At 35.7% G+C, this 15,799-nt stretch overlaps 2 protein-coding genes across 2 annotated transcripts; both read right to left on the bottom strand.

Moving 5' to 3' along the window:
* Positions 1-464: 464 nt before the first annotated feature.
* LOC114535650 (dynactin subunit 1-like) lies at positions 465-15,674 on the bottom strand. Its single transcript, XM_028556937.1, has 35 exons — positions 15,403-15,674; positions 15,050-15,261; positions 14,271-14,876; positions 14,077-14,148; positions 13,899-14,006; positions 13,600-13,696; positions 13,420-13,498; positions 12,787-12,910; positions 12,553-12,588; positions 9,487-9,591; positions 9,138-9,239; positions 7,488-7,577; positions 7,269-7,391; positions 7,087-7,186; positions 6,505-6,590; positions 6,231-6,358; positions 6,039-6,153; positions 5,809-5,862; positions 5,519-5,653; positions 5,189-5,272; positions 4,950-5,006; positions 4,695-4,797; positions 4,174-4,273; positions 3,937-4,030; positions 3,711-3,839; positions 3,332-3,403; positions 3,119-3,189; positions 2,815-2,969; positions 2,506-2,609; positions 2,260-2,331; positions 1,894-2,034; positions 1,725-1,782; positions 1,419-1,486; positions 1,167-1,262; positions 465-923 (listed from the first exon to the last, which is right to left on the bottom strand). The coding sequence occupies exons 1-35, from the start codon at positions 15,554-15,556 to the stop codon at positions 786-788; spliced, it is 4,068 nt and encodes a 1,355-aa protein (XP_028412738.1). The 5' UTR covers positions 15,557-15,674; the 3' UTR covers positions 465-785.
* LOC114535652 lies at positions 9,760-12,487 on the bottom strand. Its single transcript, XM_028556938.1, has 3 exons — positions 11,705-12,487; positions 10,695-11,505; positions 9,760-10,433 (listed from the first exon to the last, which is right to left on the bottom strand). The coding sequence occupies exons 2-3, from the start codon at positions 11,062-11,064 to the stop codon at positions 10,153-10,155; spliced, it is 651 nt and encodes a 216-aa protein (XP_028412739.1). The 5' UTR covers positions 11,065-11,505; positions 11,705-12,487; the 3' UTR covers positions 9,760-10,152.
* Positions 15,675-15,799: the final 125 nt, after the last annotated feature.

The following is a 15,799-nucleotide window of genomic DNA, read 5'->3' as shown; positions in this document are numbered from 1 at the left end:
AAAGACAAGTTACATTTATAGTTTATATAATTAACAGTTAAATTACAGTTCATTTACTAGTCTCATTGTATACAATAAGAGGTTTAAAACTCTAAACCAGGAACAATTGTTTTTGACTGGAAATAAGAACCAGTTAAGAACCACTTCAGCCTGATTTCTTTCTAAGTACCTGTTATAAAAGAACCACTTCAGCCTGAAGTCAAAATTCACTGGTTCTTTTATGCGGGGCTTTACTGTAACAATTTTTTGGCAATTTTCAGAAAATGGAAGAAAAGAATTACCAAGTCGAAAAACAGAATAAATATTGTTAGCTCTATGTAGTTTTAAAACATTATAGTTAGTCCTACAGAACCATGGACGCTCAATCTTAGTCAAAATTCTGGGGTAAAGGAAGCAATAATTTATTTAACAAGCATGCATGATGCATGCTTGGTAGACAGAAGATACTGTGAGGCTGTTACATGTGAGAGAAAAACATTTTATCGTTGAGCGTGGAAAAGGAGAAATTACGTTAGAGTAACATGGATGTAAAAATTGTACATATGTATGTAATAATGAACAAATCCCTAAAAAACACTGTGTCTAGTCAAAGGGAAAAAACAGATCTGACAAATTGACAATTATACCCGACTGAAGAGAATATTTATGATATATGGATTATGGTGTTAATGGACATCAAAAATCAAAACAAAAATTGATATTTCGTAAACACAGTTCTACCATAATATATTAATTGCATACACCCTCACACATCGGGTAAATATGTTGGCTTTCAAAATATATAATTAGTTCAAAAATGTTTCATGAATTCTTCTAAATTCATTCGATCGAAGAGTTACCGGAAAGACCTTTCCTTTGTCGTCTGATACGTTTGGAATAGTTATCTTACCAAGAACTGCAGGAGTGATCTTCTCTTGCAAAGCCTTTAAATATATAAAAACATTAAAATTGTCGAAACAAAGCTAATACCACGCATTGCAAATAATTATAGCTGTATAGTCTGTATTAGGGTAACACTAGCTGTAAGTCAATTATTCATCACTACAATATACCCCACCTAAACATGGCTCACTGAATAAGCCTGGGCACGAGGTTGCATTCAACCACGCTCTTTCTTACGCTCTTTGCAAACTACCTGATGATCTTAGAAAATGAGTTGGCAATACCTTGGAAAATGTTGGAGATATAAATGATGAGAATGATGTCTTTACATTTGCTCCTGGTTTAACGGATGCCATCAATTGATAAATTTTCTGCTGTAACTAATATACGATACACAGGAATTAATTTGATGATGTATGTACCAGTAAAATACAAATATCCAACCTTCAAACATCTTAAGTTGCGTGAGAAAAGTTAACAAAAACAAATGAACATATAAATAAAATTACTTCTGAAATTAATGACAAAGATCTTACTTCATCTTTTTTCATTAAAAGTTCTTTCAATCTAGCTCTCCGGTCTATCTCTTTAAACGAGTTTCTCGCTGAATACAAAGCATGCAGATAAAATCCTTGATCAGTTACAATTATATTTACTGTACAGAAAATAGTATTATAAAAAGATATTTCATGATATAATCAATGATATAATCAATGATATATTCAATGATATATTCAATGATATAATCAATGATATATTCAATGATATAATCAATGATATAATCAATGAAATAATCAATAATATAATCAATGATATAATACATAATCAATCCCTGCTCCCACCTGCTTTAGTCTTCGTCAAATCAACAATTTGAGGAGACGCATTTAGTATGTTTATGCTCTAAAAAGAAACAGGAATATGCAGAATGAAACTCGCGGCATTGAGAAATTCACCAGCAAGGACGGCTATGGAAGCTTTTTCAGAGCGGAAAATGATTGATTGAGAACTTACCTCGAGTAATGATTGAACATCATTGGAATACTCAGTAATCTTGGCCAGTGTTTCAAGACGTTTTTCACTCGCGTTGAGCGTCGATGGGGCAGAACCAAGTTTTGGTGGAACAAATATGGGAGGAAGTGCCTGTAGTCTGGCCTGCAACATCATAAGAAATTTTTCATTATGGTTGGCCTCCGCTGTTTGTGCTTTGAACAGTGTTGTAATTCCATTAGTTCATTTTCTCCTATTTGAATACATGCAGTATAACAGCAAGCTTGTAATAGTTCATCCTGGTTTAGCAACGATTTCTATATATGTATATCAAGATATGGCAAGATGTTGTAGGATGTGTTTTATCTTGGTCAGGTATATTCCTCATACCTTCAGTTTTTCTCCCTTAATTCTTGTGTTTTCATTTTTGACATAATTCAATGCAGCTTTTAGCGAGTCCACCTTGTAAAAGTAAAAATACTGGTGTTTATAACATCAACTAACATAAAGGCTGCATGTATAATCATTACTGAACCAATTCACGACAAAAATCAATAAATGTGAAAAGATTGGGGAATATAATTCAGACTTTCCAAAAGTAATTGTATTGGATTCTTAATCTCAAAACATAGCTACCTGTCGCAAAACAACTGGTGAATCTTTTATGACAACTTGAACTGGTTCACCAGACGATCCTGGAGCACCTCTGAAGGCACCACTACCACTCTTGCCTGCAGTACCTGCAAAACAGACGACGTAACTCACCGACCTTTAATACCTGTTTACACTTGATGCGACTTTCAGTGCGATTTTCATCGTTTGACAGATGGAAACAAACGAATAGTTATAAGTGCTATGATGTATGATAAAAAAATGAACGACAGTAACTTATTCACACCGACCATATCCAACAAAACTAAAGAAGAAAATCAAATCAAAACTCACCAGCCACTAAAGCTCCGATACCCGAAGTCTGTCGAGCTAAATCTTGTAGTAGAGATTTCTTAGATAAAGTATCTAATCTCTTCTTTAGGTCTACCTTTTCTTTCTCAAGATTATCAATGTCGGCTTGAAGTGCATCCATTGTTTCTTCATAAACGCTTTAATACAAGAGAAGAAATATTTAATGTGGTTAACATTGTTAAAGATCAGAGAGCTCATGAAATGAGAGAGTCTTCAAGATTTAACCAGAACAGAGAAGTGTGTTTTGTATAATAAACTACTGTATCTGCCTTATATTTTAACAAACCGAGATTTTTTCTCCAGTTCAGCGTTTGTTTGTTCCAGTTTCTTATTGACTTGTTCCACGCGAGAATCAGCCTGTGAATTAGTTGAAGCAATTATTTTTGTCTTCAGACTCAACATATTTTGTTCTACTAAAACTCCAACCATGGAATAACGCTATGCAGACGCAGTCACCTACGCAGTCACCTTGTTAAATAAAACACAACCTCTAAATTACCTCTTTCGATGCATTATCAAGCCTCTTCTCCAGTAGACCAACACGAATATTTGCCTGAGAAACTTCTTCCGACTGTAAATAATTGAAAATCAGACATTTACCAGAACATCGATCAGCAAGTGCATATTACATATTATATAACATCCCAACGATTTAGGGGAATAAGTTTGTGCTGTAAAATGAATTAAGGAACCTCATCGAACAGGTGATGAAGCAGAGAATAGAATGCAGTTAACAACATCACGCCCATTCCAGCGCGAGTCATCTTTGATCAATCATCATGCATCAATATACTAAACTGTTTCAACCCTTTCATTTGCAAACAACGCCACAGGTCAAATCGAATTCACCTCATACTTATAATAAAACTTGCACAAACCTTTAATTTTAACGCTATTCTTGAATCATGCAATTCTTTATCCTTCGCAACAAGCTTTTCTTCAGAACTTCCTGATTCAGCTAACTCGTGACGTAATGCCTTTGCACGTGCGACATATGGTAACTCCGCCTGTACAGTAAACATTAAACAAATTTTTCTTTTTAAACGTTTACCACAGGCACGAGGCATGTCGTGTAGCAGATATTTTGGCTCTCCCAAGCAGTACCTTGGTCTTTCCTGTTGGTTTACAATCATATTCTCCTTCTTGCATTTTGATCAAGAAGCTTGAAAGATATCCGATGACGTCATTGAATGCAGAACTAAGACAAGCATATATTATCATGATTAGCAAAAATTTTAGCAAAAAGAGATTACTGTTGAAATCATATAATCAGTATATGAAGTGTTTTATCCGTTAACTGATAACGAAAAAGAACTACAGTAGATGACTGGTATAATCTACCTAAGGCACTCCTTGGGAGCATCAGTCTCGTTTTCAAAGACAAGAGTAGCAATATCTTGCGACATTTCTTCAAGTTGACCACTCAACAGACATTCATCATCTGCCAAAAATTAAAACTGAAAAATGTAATTCTAATAATAAATTTCACATGTCGGATATATTTGGTGAAATATTGCATCTCTCTTACACCTGTATTTCAAAAGCTCACTCATACTCAAACCCATGAAGTGGGAGATCTCAATCTTTTCATAACTTCTCCATAGCGGTATTTCTATTCGAATAAGAGCTTGAATTTCGGTGTTTTACCCTAAATCTTTCCATTGATTAAGAATGAACATTCTCATTGTTAAGTAATAACAAAATCTTTATGTTGCACTCGATGAGTGTGAGAAGTGTCAGAGAGGTTTTTGAATACAGGCATTCGTCCAGGCGGCTTTTACTGATCCGGCCGTTTTTGGCCAGTTAAAACTTAGAATAACGAGGTCTCCCGGATGAAAAAGAAGATTGTGGAGGATTAATACCTGCAAGAGCTGACGACTTCTCATGTACAATACACATGTACTCATAAATAAACTGGACCGTCTTCTCATACGTCTTTAGACAATTACGCAAAGAATCTTGGACCTTTAATAGATAAATATGTCATCATTTTCAACGACTGAATCTCTTAAGAAGAAAAATCATGGACATCATACTGTAATCAGAAATACAGATAACAGAAACGGAATTCTGCAAAAAACACCTGAAGAAAAATGTAAAACGATCGAATACAGTACCTCTTTTGAAAGCGCGAGTTGACTCGAGTTTTCTTGGGGAATACCTCTACGTTTTATCTGAGGGAAAAAATACGATCAATAGAGTGATCAGGAAATTTCATCTCGTATTTCAAAGGTGCCATTTTTTATGGTCGAAGTCGCGGCAAGGCAGCAGCTATACACTGCGGACTATTCTGGCTTAGAAAATATGATTATCCTCCAAACATGTGCAAACATGATCATTATCATAACATCCATACTTTTCGAGATAACTGTCTAACTTCCATATTGCGTAATTCAATATCAGAAAATAATGTCCCCAATTCGCTTCCCTCATCGCAATTCTATATTAAGAAAAATATACAAGATTAAGATTTGTGCAAGTTATGCTCTCAAGGTCGACCAGTTTGTTGAGCAACATTCATTCGTAGCATCCAAATAATGTAACAATACGATGTATCAAAATGATGACGCCATTTCCACGGGTGAGAATCGTAGGATTCCCATGCAGTATTTCAAGGGACAACTACGCGCGCAGGACATGTACTGTTGTAGGACGAGAATGTCAAAATAAAATATTTTTACGCTACCTTTCCACAAACTTCTTTGAACTTTGCCAATCCAATTGAGATTCCATCAGAACCCGAGTTAAGTATTTCAAGATGATCTTGCAAGAAGTCAGAGCATGACGCAATCTCATGACTGAAATGAAAACTCGCCATCATCTACAACAAGAAAAAACAACAACACATTTTGAGATGAATAAACTCTTGTGCCTTCGTTGATTGAATGATTAAAAAACATAAAAACTCGTATTTTTCATTTACAGTATTAATTAGATATCATAGATTTGAATTGTTATTCTAAAACTTCATCTTACAGTATAATTTGCAATCGCTTTTTTCAGGGGTTCCATTGGAACATTATCATCAAGCTGAAAGATAAAAGATACAATCTTACTGTTCTTCAACGCAATATGGAAATTTATAATTATATATAATTTGTATTCTCAGTAGTTTTAAGATGGTTGTTACGTTCCTAGTTAAGGGACAATGGAGGCGCAACTACATCGCAGAACGCAAACAATACTTCATCTATCTTTATCCATACCTGACCTTTCCGAAGGAGATTGATGAAGTCATCCAGAACTCTCTCGTGTGACGCGAGTTCAGTGTAAGTACTAACAATTCGATCAAAGGCTCCGCTGTTGCATTCTGACAGACCTCTGGAAGACAAAAATGACAAGAATGGTCGTCTAATTCCAGGACTACAACAACAAATAACAAAAATTCATTTGTTTACCTTTCAAACTGTTTAACTACAGATTGAAATGTACATAAAGTAAAAACGAAATTTGCAGCAAAATTTGTCTGTTCTCCATTGCTTCCTTTTAGTAACTCAGGGTCTTCAATTTGCGCTGAGATGTCAAACTAAAATAAAGATCAACAATGATAACATAGTTAACTAAGGCCACCCACTGTATGATATACTAAAATAATAAGTTACTGGATAACTATTATGTCGCATTGCATGTTTAACTTAGTTACTTCATATTAACATTGAATATAAAAAATACCTTTTCTCTCAATTCTTTTTGAAGAAAATTGGTTTTGAAAGCGAGCCTTGGCATTAATAACAGCAGCAATATTCCATCTGAATCTCCTGAAAATTAACAACATGTATTCAAATTAAACTACAGTTGATAGGGGAGACTAATGCAGATCCTGCTTCCCAGACTTTTACTAATTCCAGGCATCAGTTGTACAAAGGCTAAAAGATGGGTTGTTTTTTAAACTGATTTAAAATTAATAATTTTCTTGTATGATTGCATGGCGACTTTAGTAATTATAATAACTTGTAGGTACACCACGTAAGTATTAAATACTGCAGTATTTAATACTTACGTGGTGTACCTACAAGTTATTATAATTGATTTAAAATTGTCTGTAATTTGGTAGTTTCTACGAAGAATCTCTTCTTATTATGTGGGCTGTAGTTTGATTGCCTTCTGTAGCATAGTTTTACGTTCGATAAGACACTTTCGTGTGCAAGCTCTATTCTTCGCTTTCAGGCTCATTTTATAATCATAAGATTACCAAAATATTTTGCACACGCCTTGCCAGGCAATAAAGCGCTGATCAAAATTCAAAGGACAAACCTCCTCGTCTTGTAAAAGATTCAGGAAGAAATGATTCAATCATGTTTAGTCTTTCCCTACATTGTTGTAGTTCAAACTGTTGTAATTCACTGTCCATCACCTATATACAAAAAAAATGAAAAAGACGATGAAAATTGGTATCGAACGTAACAGAATTGAGAGGGTATAAAATGAAAGTCAACCTTTGCGTGTGATTTAGTTTCTTCGGCTTGGATTTTGAAATTGATAATTTCAGGAATTGATGGTGTTTCAACAGCAACTTTATCTCCATCTTCACCTGCTTCTTGTAAGTCTCTAATCCTGTCCTATATAACGTCAATATAAAAATATTTATATTTATTGTTCATTTACTTGCAACAGTTTTTCTCGAAGTCATGAACATAAGAACAAACAAAACTCACTTGTAGTTCAGTTACGAGCTCTCGGAATTTTTCGATAGTTTGTTGATGGTCAAGAATACTTTTGTGGGCAGCTTCCAATTTCCTCTCAAACTAACGGTGAAAATAAAGTATTAAATTATAAATCATTAATTCACTGAATACGGATTAGGACTCGCTCAAAGTATCGCAGCAAAATAAAATACGGTAGAGTAGAGCGTCCTAGACTAATAGTGGTGTTAGTGACAGGGAAATATAACAACGTTAAACGATCCTGCAGGCCTGCATCGTCTAGCAACAACCAGAGTTTCTGCTGATGCGTTGTGTTTGAAAGTAATGCGTTGTGTTTGAAATTGATGCGTTGTGTTTGAAATTGATGCGTTGTGTTTGAAATTGATGCGTTGTGTTTGAAATTGATGCGTTGTGTTTGAAATTGATGCGTTGTGTTTGAAATTGATGCGTTGTGTTTGAAATTGATGCGTTGTGTTTGAAATTGATGCGTTGTGTTTGAAATTGATGCGTTGTGTTTGAAATTGATGCGTTGTGTTTGAAATTGATGCGTTGTGTTTGAAATTGATGCGTTGTGTTTGAAATTGATGCGTTGTGTTTGAAAGTGATTCGTTGTGTTTGAAAGTGATGCGTTGTGTTTGAAAGTTATGCGTTGTGTTTGAAAGTAATGCGTTGTGTTTGAAATTGATGCGTTGTGTTTGAAATTGATGCGTTGTGTTTGAAATTGATGCGTTGTGTTTGAAATTGATGCGTTGTGTTTGAAATTGATGCGTTGTGTTTGAAATTGATGCGTTGTGTTTGAAATTGATGCGTTGTGTTTGAAATTGATGCGTTGTGTTTGAAATTGATGCGTTGTGTTTGAAATTGATGCGTTGTTGTGTGTTTGAAATTGATGCGTTGTGTTTGAAATTGATGCGTTGTGTTTGAAATTGAAGCCTTGTGTTTGAAATTGATGCGTTGTGTTTGAAATTGATGCGTCGTGTTTGAAATTGATGCGTTGTGTTTGAAATTGAAGCGTTGTGTTTGAAATTGATGCGTTGTGTTTGAAATTGAAGCGTTGTGTTTGAAATTGAAGCGTTGTGTTTGAAATTGATGCGTTGTGTTTGAAATTGATGCGTTGTGTTTGAAATTGATGCGTTGTGTTTGAAATTGATGCGTTGTGTTTGAAATTGAAGCGTTGTGTTTGAAATTGATGCGTTGTGTTTGAAATTGATGCGTTGTGTTTGAAATTGATGCGTTGTGTTTGAAATTGATGCGTTGTGTTTGAAATTAATGCGTTGTGTTTGAAAGTGATGCGTTGTGTTTGAAATTGATGCGTTGTGTTTGAAATTGAAGCGTTGTGTTTGAAATTGATGCGTTGTGTTTGAAATTGATGCGTTGTGTTTGAAATTGATGCGTTGTGTTTGAAATTGATGCGTTGTGTTTGAAATTGATGCGTTGTGTTTGAAAGTGATGCGTTGTGTTTGAAAGTGATGCGTTGTGTTCGAAAGTGATGCGTTGTGTTTGAAAGTTATGCGTTGTGTTTGAAAGTGATGCGTTGTGTTTGAAAGTAATGCGTTGTGTTTGAAAGTAATGCGTTGTGTTTGAAATTGATGCGTTGTGTTTGAAAGTGATGCGTTGTGTTTGAAAGTATTTAAAAGAAACAAAGTGTTTATTATTTTATACCTCGCGTATAGAATTCTCTTTCATATCAATTTCCTCCCGCATTTCATTTTCTGTTTGATTGTGTGTTTCTTCCAGTTGTTCATTTAAGTCTTGCAACGCTTCCTGAAAACATGACATGAACAGTTTTTAGGTTGGGAAATATATAAAAGAGTTTGAATAATAAAGGTAACAACATCATTATGGAGTAGGTAATCGGAACTCGTTGCACAGAAAAGCGTCTTCACTACCTAAACAGCTAAACTAGCTACAAGGTATAAATTCTTGCATAAAACAACTCTCTTGTTAGAAACCACTTTGCAATTTAAAACACATGTGGTAGAGGATATTATTAAAGTGGAATATATTTTACCAATTCCTGAACAGTTTCTTTCAAAGATTCAATTTCTTCACCAAGCTCCAAGTTCTTGTCAGTCAAAGTTTCGACCATTTCCTCAGCCCCGATAGCAAAATCAACCTAAGAGTTTTTTCCAACCATTCTTTTTAATTTTGCAATCAAAATTGTAAAAATGCAGTTCTGATCTTTTCCACAGTAGGCCGTAGGATGAGCATCCAAAAGATGCAATTCCGTTGCACCCCTCGTGGAACTACATAATTTTCACATGAATCAATAGATAAAAACTTACTTTATCAGAATCCGTCGCTCCCCAAGTGAAACAGGTGCACAATTGGGAAAAAAATCCCTCCAAAGTTTGCTATATTCGCGCTTCGAAATATTCGAACCGCCATTGTTTTAGTAGCAAATACGCATGCGCATGTCAGCCAAACTCGCACTGCGCACGCGCAGACAGGAAAAATGGATTTTCCCTGTGGGTTTTCCCCGATTTCCCGTGTAAAAATAACAAAATAAAATCACGGAATAAAGATCAAACCTTGTAATATTAACGAATAAATACACACACATTAAATATTGTTAAAACACATTGTACATTTTGCTTGCTCATATGCTAAATCACTTCAATTCATTGGCTATTGTTTCAAAATACCGTTTTAACGTATAATTCTACTTATTAACAACTTAATTCAATAAAAAATTGTGAGGTAAAAAACCCACCTGTATCAAACAGGATGGAGAATATATAATATACATACAACTCACACAATCAAGAAACAAGTTAAATATTTCGCTTAAATATAGCCTTGGAATGCTATCCCGTTTCTGTAACTCAGTACTTGCACTTTGTTCCCTTTGAATGATAATGCCCCCAGTGATGTGAGTTGTCCCTTTGCCAGATCTAGTTTCTTCTGAGAAATCATCATTATCCCATGCAAGAGTAGTTGGAACATCACTAACAAAGCCTGGAGGAATAGCAGAATCATTGGATATATTCATCTGTGCAAGGGCAGTTTCATGGCACAATACAAATGAGTGTGACATGCAATGTCCAAAGCCACTCAATAGAAAAATCACTGAGGCTGAACCTGTCAGTTGTCTAAGTGCCATGGCAAGTGCTATGCTCTTGGGTGTAGGATTCCTTCCCCCAGATGCTAAATTCAGAAGGTCTTGTACAATTAATGTTAGTTTGGCATTGTTCTTGCCCTCAATTGGCACGTACTCACTTAAAGTTGGCTCTGAAGAGAATCCACAAGTCCAAGCCGAGACATTAAAAAGTTCACATGGAACCACTTTTTGCACATTATCCATTGTCAAATCAGATGCCAATGGTGGCCAACGAAGATTCAGTTTTGGTATATCTTGGACCTTTTGGCGAAGAATCAATGCAGCATTGTATAGAATTTGTAACTCATTGACTCTCGAATTTTCCTCAGTTTCTGTGTTGGAATTCAGATCATCATCATCAATGGTACCGGTGTAGCTCTCTTCATCAAAGTCTTCATCGTTGTTTTCTGACTTGTTTGACATATGTTCCTCAACCAATTCGGAAGAATCCAAATTTTCCACATATACAATCTCACTAACATTTCTCATTTTCGGTACTTAGAACACAAGTTGGGGATAACTTTTCATCAGTTGTTGCTTGAGTTTAAAAGCTCTATATTTAGATGCATCCACATTCTCGGTGTCCTTAGCAATGACAACAAATTTCTCCAGCAAATCTTTCATATACCTTATTTGCTTATTTGCAATGACCTCAGTCTCGATTACTTTCTTACAGAAGACATCATAAGACTTCTCGTACACTTATGTAGATCTTTCAATCTCCAATTGCTTCTTTGTCTCTCTGGTGAGAAATTTTGTATAATTGCAGTAGCAAACTTTGTGATAGGGGACTTCCAGTGCTACACAGTCTTTCCCCCGGATTTGCACAAGTATCCGTTCATCATTCTTTCTCTCGGCAGCTGTACGTAGAAGACCAGCATCAATTATTTCTGCCAACATGAGTGGGGTTCTTTTTCTCTTCTTAGTTACCTGGTGCGAACAAAACTATTAAACTAAATATCTGCTAATAACACAGTTGGATGTTTGTAGCATTAAAAACTATTTTACCCTAAATAAACTTAATTGACCACAATTCAAGATATTTTAAAACCAAACTCGAGAATGCTGTGCTACTAGTACACATTGCACTATTGCACTAGTATAATTATATCTATCAAAATGACCATACCTTGTCTAGTGAGGACCAAGAGGCGTCTCTTCCACAAACAATACATATCTCTGGACTCGTTTCTTTTAGGCAAGGTCTTATTAACGCCTGCGACTGATTGGCGTGTAATTTTTCGTCTTGGTTCTATTGGTTCCACTTCCACATGTAGTTCTTCGGTAGAAGTTACAGTTTTAGAGCTAGTTCCTTCTCCTTTTTCTTCTTTTCGCTGTTGTCTACGGATATTCTCTTCATCAGAAAATCTCTTCCAGCATTTCATACGATGGTACCATTCTAAGTTAATGCTGTCAGGGTTCTTCTCCTGTTCTCCATGTATGAATTGACAGATCCGTCATCGATGTTCTCGTACGATTTCTTAGCTATTTCAGCTTGTTGACATTTAAGTTTGGCCCATTTAGACCTACACTCAAGACATTTCTTAAGCCCTTGGCGTGTAACTTTGCAAAGTTGCTCCGTAACGCCAACAAAATGAATAAAACATGAGGATATTCGAGTTTTATAAATATTTTCAGCCATGATTGTTTTGCATAACTAAGCGTGTTTCCACTTTGAAGCATGTGTGTGCTTATGCGCGTGCGCAGTGCGAGTTTGGCTGACAAGCGCATGCGTATTTGCTACTAAAACAATGGCGGTTCGAATATTTCGAAGCGCGAATATATAAAACTTTGGAGGGATTGTTCTCCCAATTGTGCACCTGTTTCGCTTGGGGAACAACGGATTCTGATAAAGTAAATTTTTATCTATTGATTCATGTGAAAATTATGTAGTTCCACGAGGGGTGCAACGGAATCCGTTTTCTAAGCATCTTTTGGATGCTCATCCTACGGCCTACAGTGCAATACCATTATTACCTGTTCCTTAAGTTCATCCACTGTTGCTTCAGAGGCCTGTAAAAAAAGATGATACACTGGTTGATCTCGTGTGTTTCTAGAATACAACAAGGCATATAGTATACGTATATTGATGCCCTTTACCGTTGTTTAGACTTTAGGACAAAGGCAATAAAAGCGATGTTTTTCATGCGCAAACTAAAGCCAACGATTTGGTTGGACGACGTAGTATGTACAATCATAAGATGTACTTGCCATTAATTCTTCTTTTAATTTATCTCTTTCAGTTTGCAGTGTCGTCATATTATTACTTATGTCATTGAACTGTTTTTTCAATCTTTGTTGTTCATACTTTTCCGACTGAATCAACTCTCTGAAGCTAATAAAACAACAAAAGACGGAATTATTGAAATGATTGTTTCCTCATTGCCTGGTTTAGGCGGGAAGCATTCCTGCATGTTATCTGCCAGAGTAATTTCTTCTTGTTACAATTCTGCGATGTGTTTTAAAATAACCAAGGCGCAGCTTAGCAGCATCTTGCCATTATATGTGCAACACTTACTATGTTGCAAAACACTTTTGGACCTACCGACCTTTCGTGAAGGGCATTTAATTCGCGCTGAAACTGACGAAACTAAGTGTTTTTGCGTATTTTAGAAATGCAGTGGTTATACCATATTGTGGACATTTACAATATTTTGCTCAATGTAAATATAATAGAAAATAGCATTGTTCCATGGCTTCATACTTTCGACAGCAATAGCAGTAAGCATGGATGGAAGGAAGGGATATTATTGCAGGTATTCTTTGATATATGAATATTTTTATTTGTAGTGCTCGCAAATACGTCAAAAATATCGTCAAATTTGTTCTGCTTGTGTTCAGTACCTAATAATGGCTTCCTTCAACTTAGTGTTTTGTTCTGTTAATGTTTTAATCTCTGCATTAGTTGCTGCTCCTTCTATTCCTGTAACAATGAATATTATATCAAAAACAGATGTACATATATATATATATGGATAACATGGATCTCTGTAAGTCTACATCTAAGAAACAATGCTTCCATACCCCCATCTGAAACTTCACTTCTCAATATTTCTAACTCCAGTGAAAGTTCTTCCATCTTTTCCTTCAGACTTTCATTTTCTTGCATCATAGATTCAAGCTGTGAGAAACATATAGAACAGATGCAAAAAACGTGCCTGCTCTTTGTAGACAAACTGCAGAAAGATGAGTGGGAAAATATATACAGTAGTAGTATATAGTATTAAATTGTAGGTAGATTGAGTGTAGTAAAAACAATCAAAGATAAAATACTGAGGGTGTCACTGTTGACTGTTGTAGTGATACTGTAACAGTGTTGCTACCTTCTCTTCTGCCATTTCTTTATCCAATGTGGCCATTTCAACAGCTTCTTGAAGTGAAGCTAAATCATCAGGTTCTTCATCATGGGCCTCTTTCAGTTCTTGAACTTCCTGAATGAATGTACATAATAACTCAAATATCTTCAGGCAATACAAAAAATATGAAAGTGAAAATAGTTACCTTCTTAGCTGCTTTTAATTGAGCTTGAAGGTCCTTTTGAGATTCTTGCCATTTTGTCTTGTAAGTTACTAACTAAAAATGCAAGTCAACAAAGTTCACAAACATCTTTCTTTATTCTTTACAGTATGTGGTAATTAGTGAGGAATTACTATATAAAGAAATAAATACAGCCTAATACAATTATAATACATTACCTGACCAAGTTGTAGTTTTGTCTTTTCTAGTTCCTTCAATTTAACTTTATCTTCCAGGCGCTTTTGTTTGACTGTTGCCAGTTTTTCTTCAAGATCCTGAATTTGACGATCTTTTTCTGAACATTGATGTTGTAACTCAACTATATCTCTCATGGACAAGGTACTGCTTGGCTTCTCTGGTTGTTGTTGTTGTTGTTGTGGTGGTGATGGTTGTTGCTGTTGTTGTTGTTGTTGTTGCTGTTGTGGTTGTTTCTGTTGTTGTTGCTTTGGTACCCTCTTAGCCTGTTGTTCCGGTGGTGATTCCTGTTTCACAGTTGTTGTTTGTTGTTGCACTTGTTTGTGTGGAAATTGTAATCGGGACGATGTTGGTGTCTGCCCGGGGGTTTGAAGAGTTGACTTAGTGCTAGCAGAAGATTTTGATGGTGTTTGAAGTCCACTTGATTGAGGAGGAGTGAGCTTTGAGCCAGACGATGGTCGAACTGATGTTGGTCGTTGAAGACCACTAGGTTGCTTTGATTTCTGTTCAGGAATGGAAGTACCGGTACTTGGAACATTTGAAGGACGACCAATCTTGGATAAACTTGAACTTGGCATTGTTTTCTCAGACTAAAATAAAAAATACATACTATTCTATATTGGGCAGTTAATTTTTATGATGAAAAACACTAGATGACATTGTAAATAAAATATCATACCATTTTTTGCAACAATTAAGCCCATAATTTGTTTTCATACCTTTACAAATTAATGTGTTCTAAGGTCTAATACTGTATATTTACCTCATCCTTTTCTTCTTTCACTTTTTCTTTACTGGGGGTTGAGGATCCAGGTATCCGACTGCTACTAGGTTTTGGTATTCCGAGAGAGGGGAGTTTACTCACTGATGGTTTTTGAGGAGGAGAAACATCCATGTCTGTGAGGACAGTAAGTTGAGACTGTCGTACAAATATACCATAGTTGTCTGGACATGTAAAATATTGTTTTCCTTGAACTAAAAAATATTATGAAATAGCAATTTTAAAAATTAAAAAAGGCTCTGGCAAATATATGGTAAACATATATGAACACATGTCAACAGTCTAATTTCAAACTGCATTATTCGACAATTGTGAAAACAATATGTGAGCCATACCTGAACCATCATTCTTTCCCTTGCCTTCGTCTAATTCTACTCCAATCCATTTCCCAGATGCAAACATGGTCGAGCCAACATATTTGACTGTTCCAGTCAGGTTCTTACCAGTCACCTCTACACGATCTCCCACCTTGGCTATTTGCGTTGACATCGTTGAAAATATAAAATTTTATTACTGTACATTACATGGTTGCGTATTGTTCAACAGCAAAATCAAGTCATCTTTCAAAATTTTACTTTTAAAAACAAAGATGGCCTCTAACAACATGGGCGGGGCGTATGCCACAGCAAACCCAAGCACTGCAAGCAGTTGTAAGTGGTGGATCAGAAACATTGATCAGAAAGCATCCGATCTTTTTGAGATTTGCGTCTTCGTCATTTTTGCCATTACGGT

Source organism: Dendronephthya gigantea, unplaced genomic scaffold (genome assembly GCF_004324835.1).
Source record: "Dendronephthya gigantea isolate DGI-Jeju-01 unplaced genomic scaffold, DenGig_1.0 000122F, whole genome shotgun sequence".
Lineage (NCBI taxonomy): Eukaryota > Metazoa > Cnidaria > Anthozoa > Malacalcyonacea > Nephtheidae > Dendronephthya > Dendronephthya gigantea.
Note: the sequence above shows the minus strand (reverse complement) of the source record. Positions and strands in the feature narration are given on the sequence as shown.

Coding starts and splice junctions, on each gene's coding strand:
- LOC114535650 (XM_028556937.1), bottom strand. CDS start 15,556: ATGTCAACGCAAATAGCCAAGGTGGGAGATCGTGTAGAGGTGACTGGT. Junction 12,911..13,419: donor TTGAAGGAAGCCATTATTAG/GTACTGAACACA, acceptor TTGTTTTATTAG/CTTCAGAGAGTTGATTCAGT. Junction 7,187..7,268: donor AAACTAAATCACACGCAAAG/GTTGACTTTCAT, acceptor TTTTGTATATAG/GTGATGGACAGTGAATTACA.
- LOC114535652 (XM_028556938.1), bottom strand. CDS start 11,064: ATGAGAAATGTTAGTGAGATTGTATATGTGGAAAATTTGGATTCTTCC. Junction 10,434..10,694: donor CTCTTCAGAGCCAACTTTAA/GTGAGTACGTGC, acceptor CTATTCCTCCAG/GCTTTGTTAGTGATGTTCCA.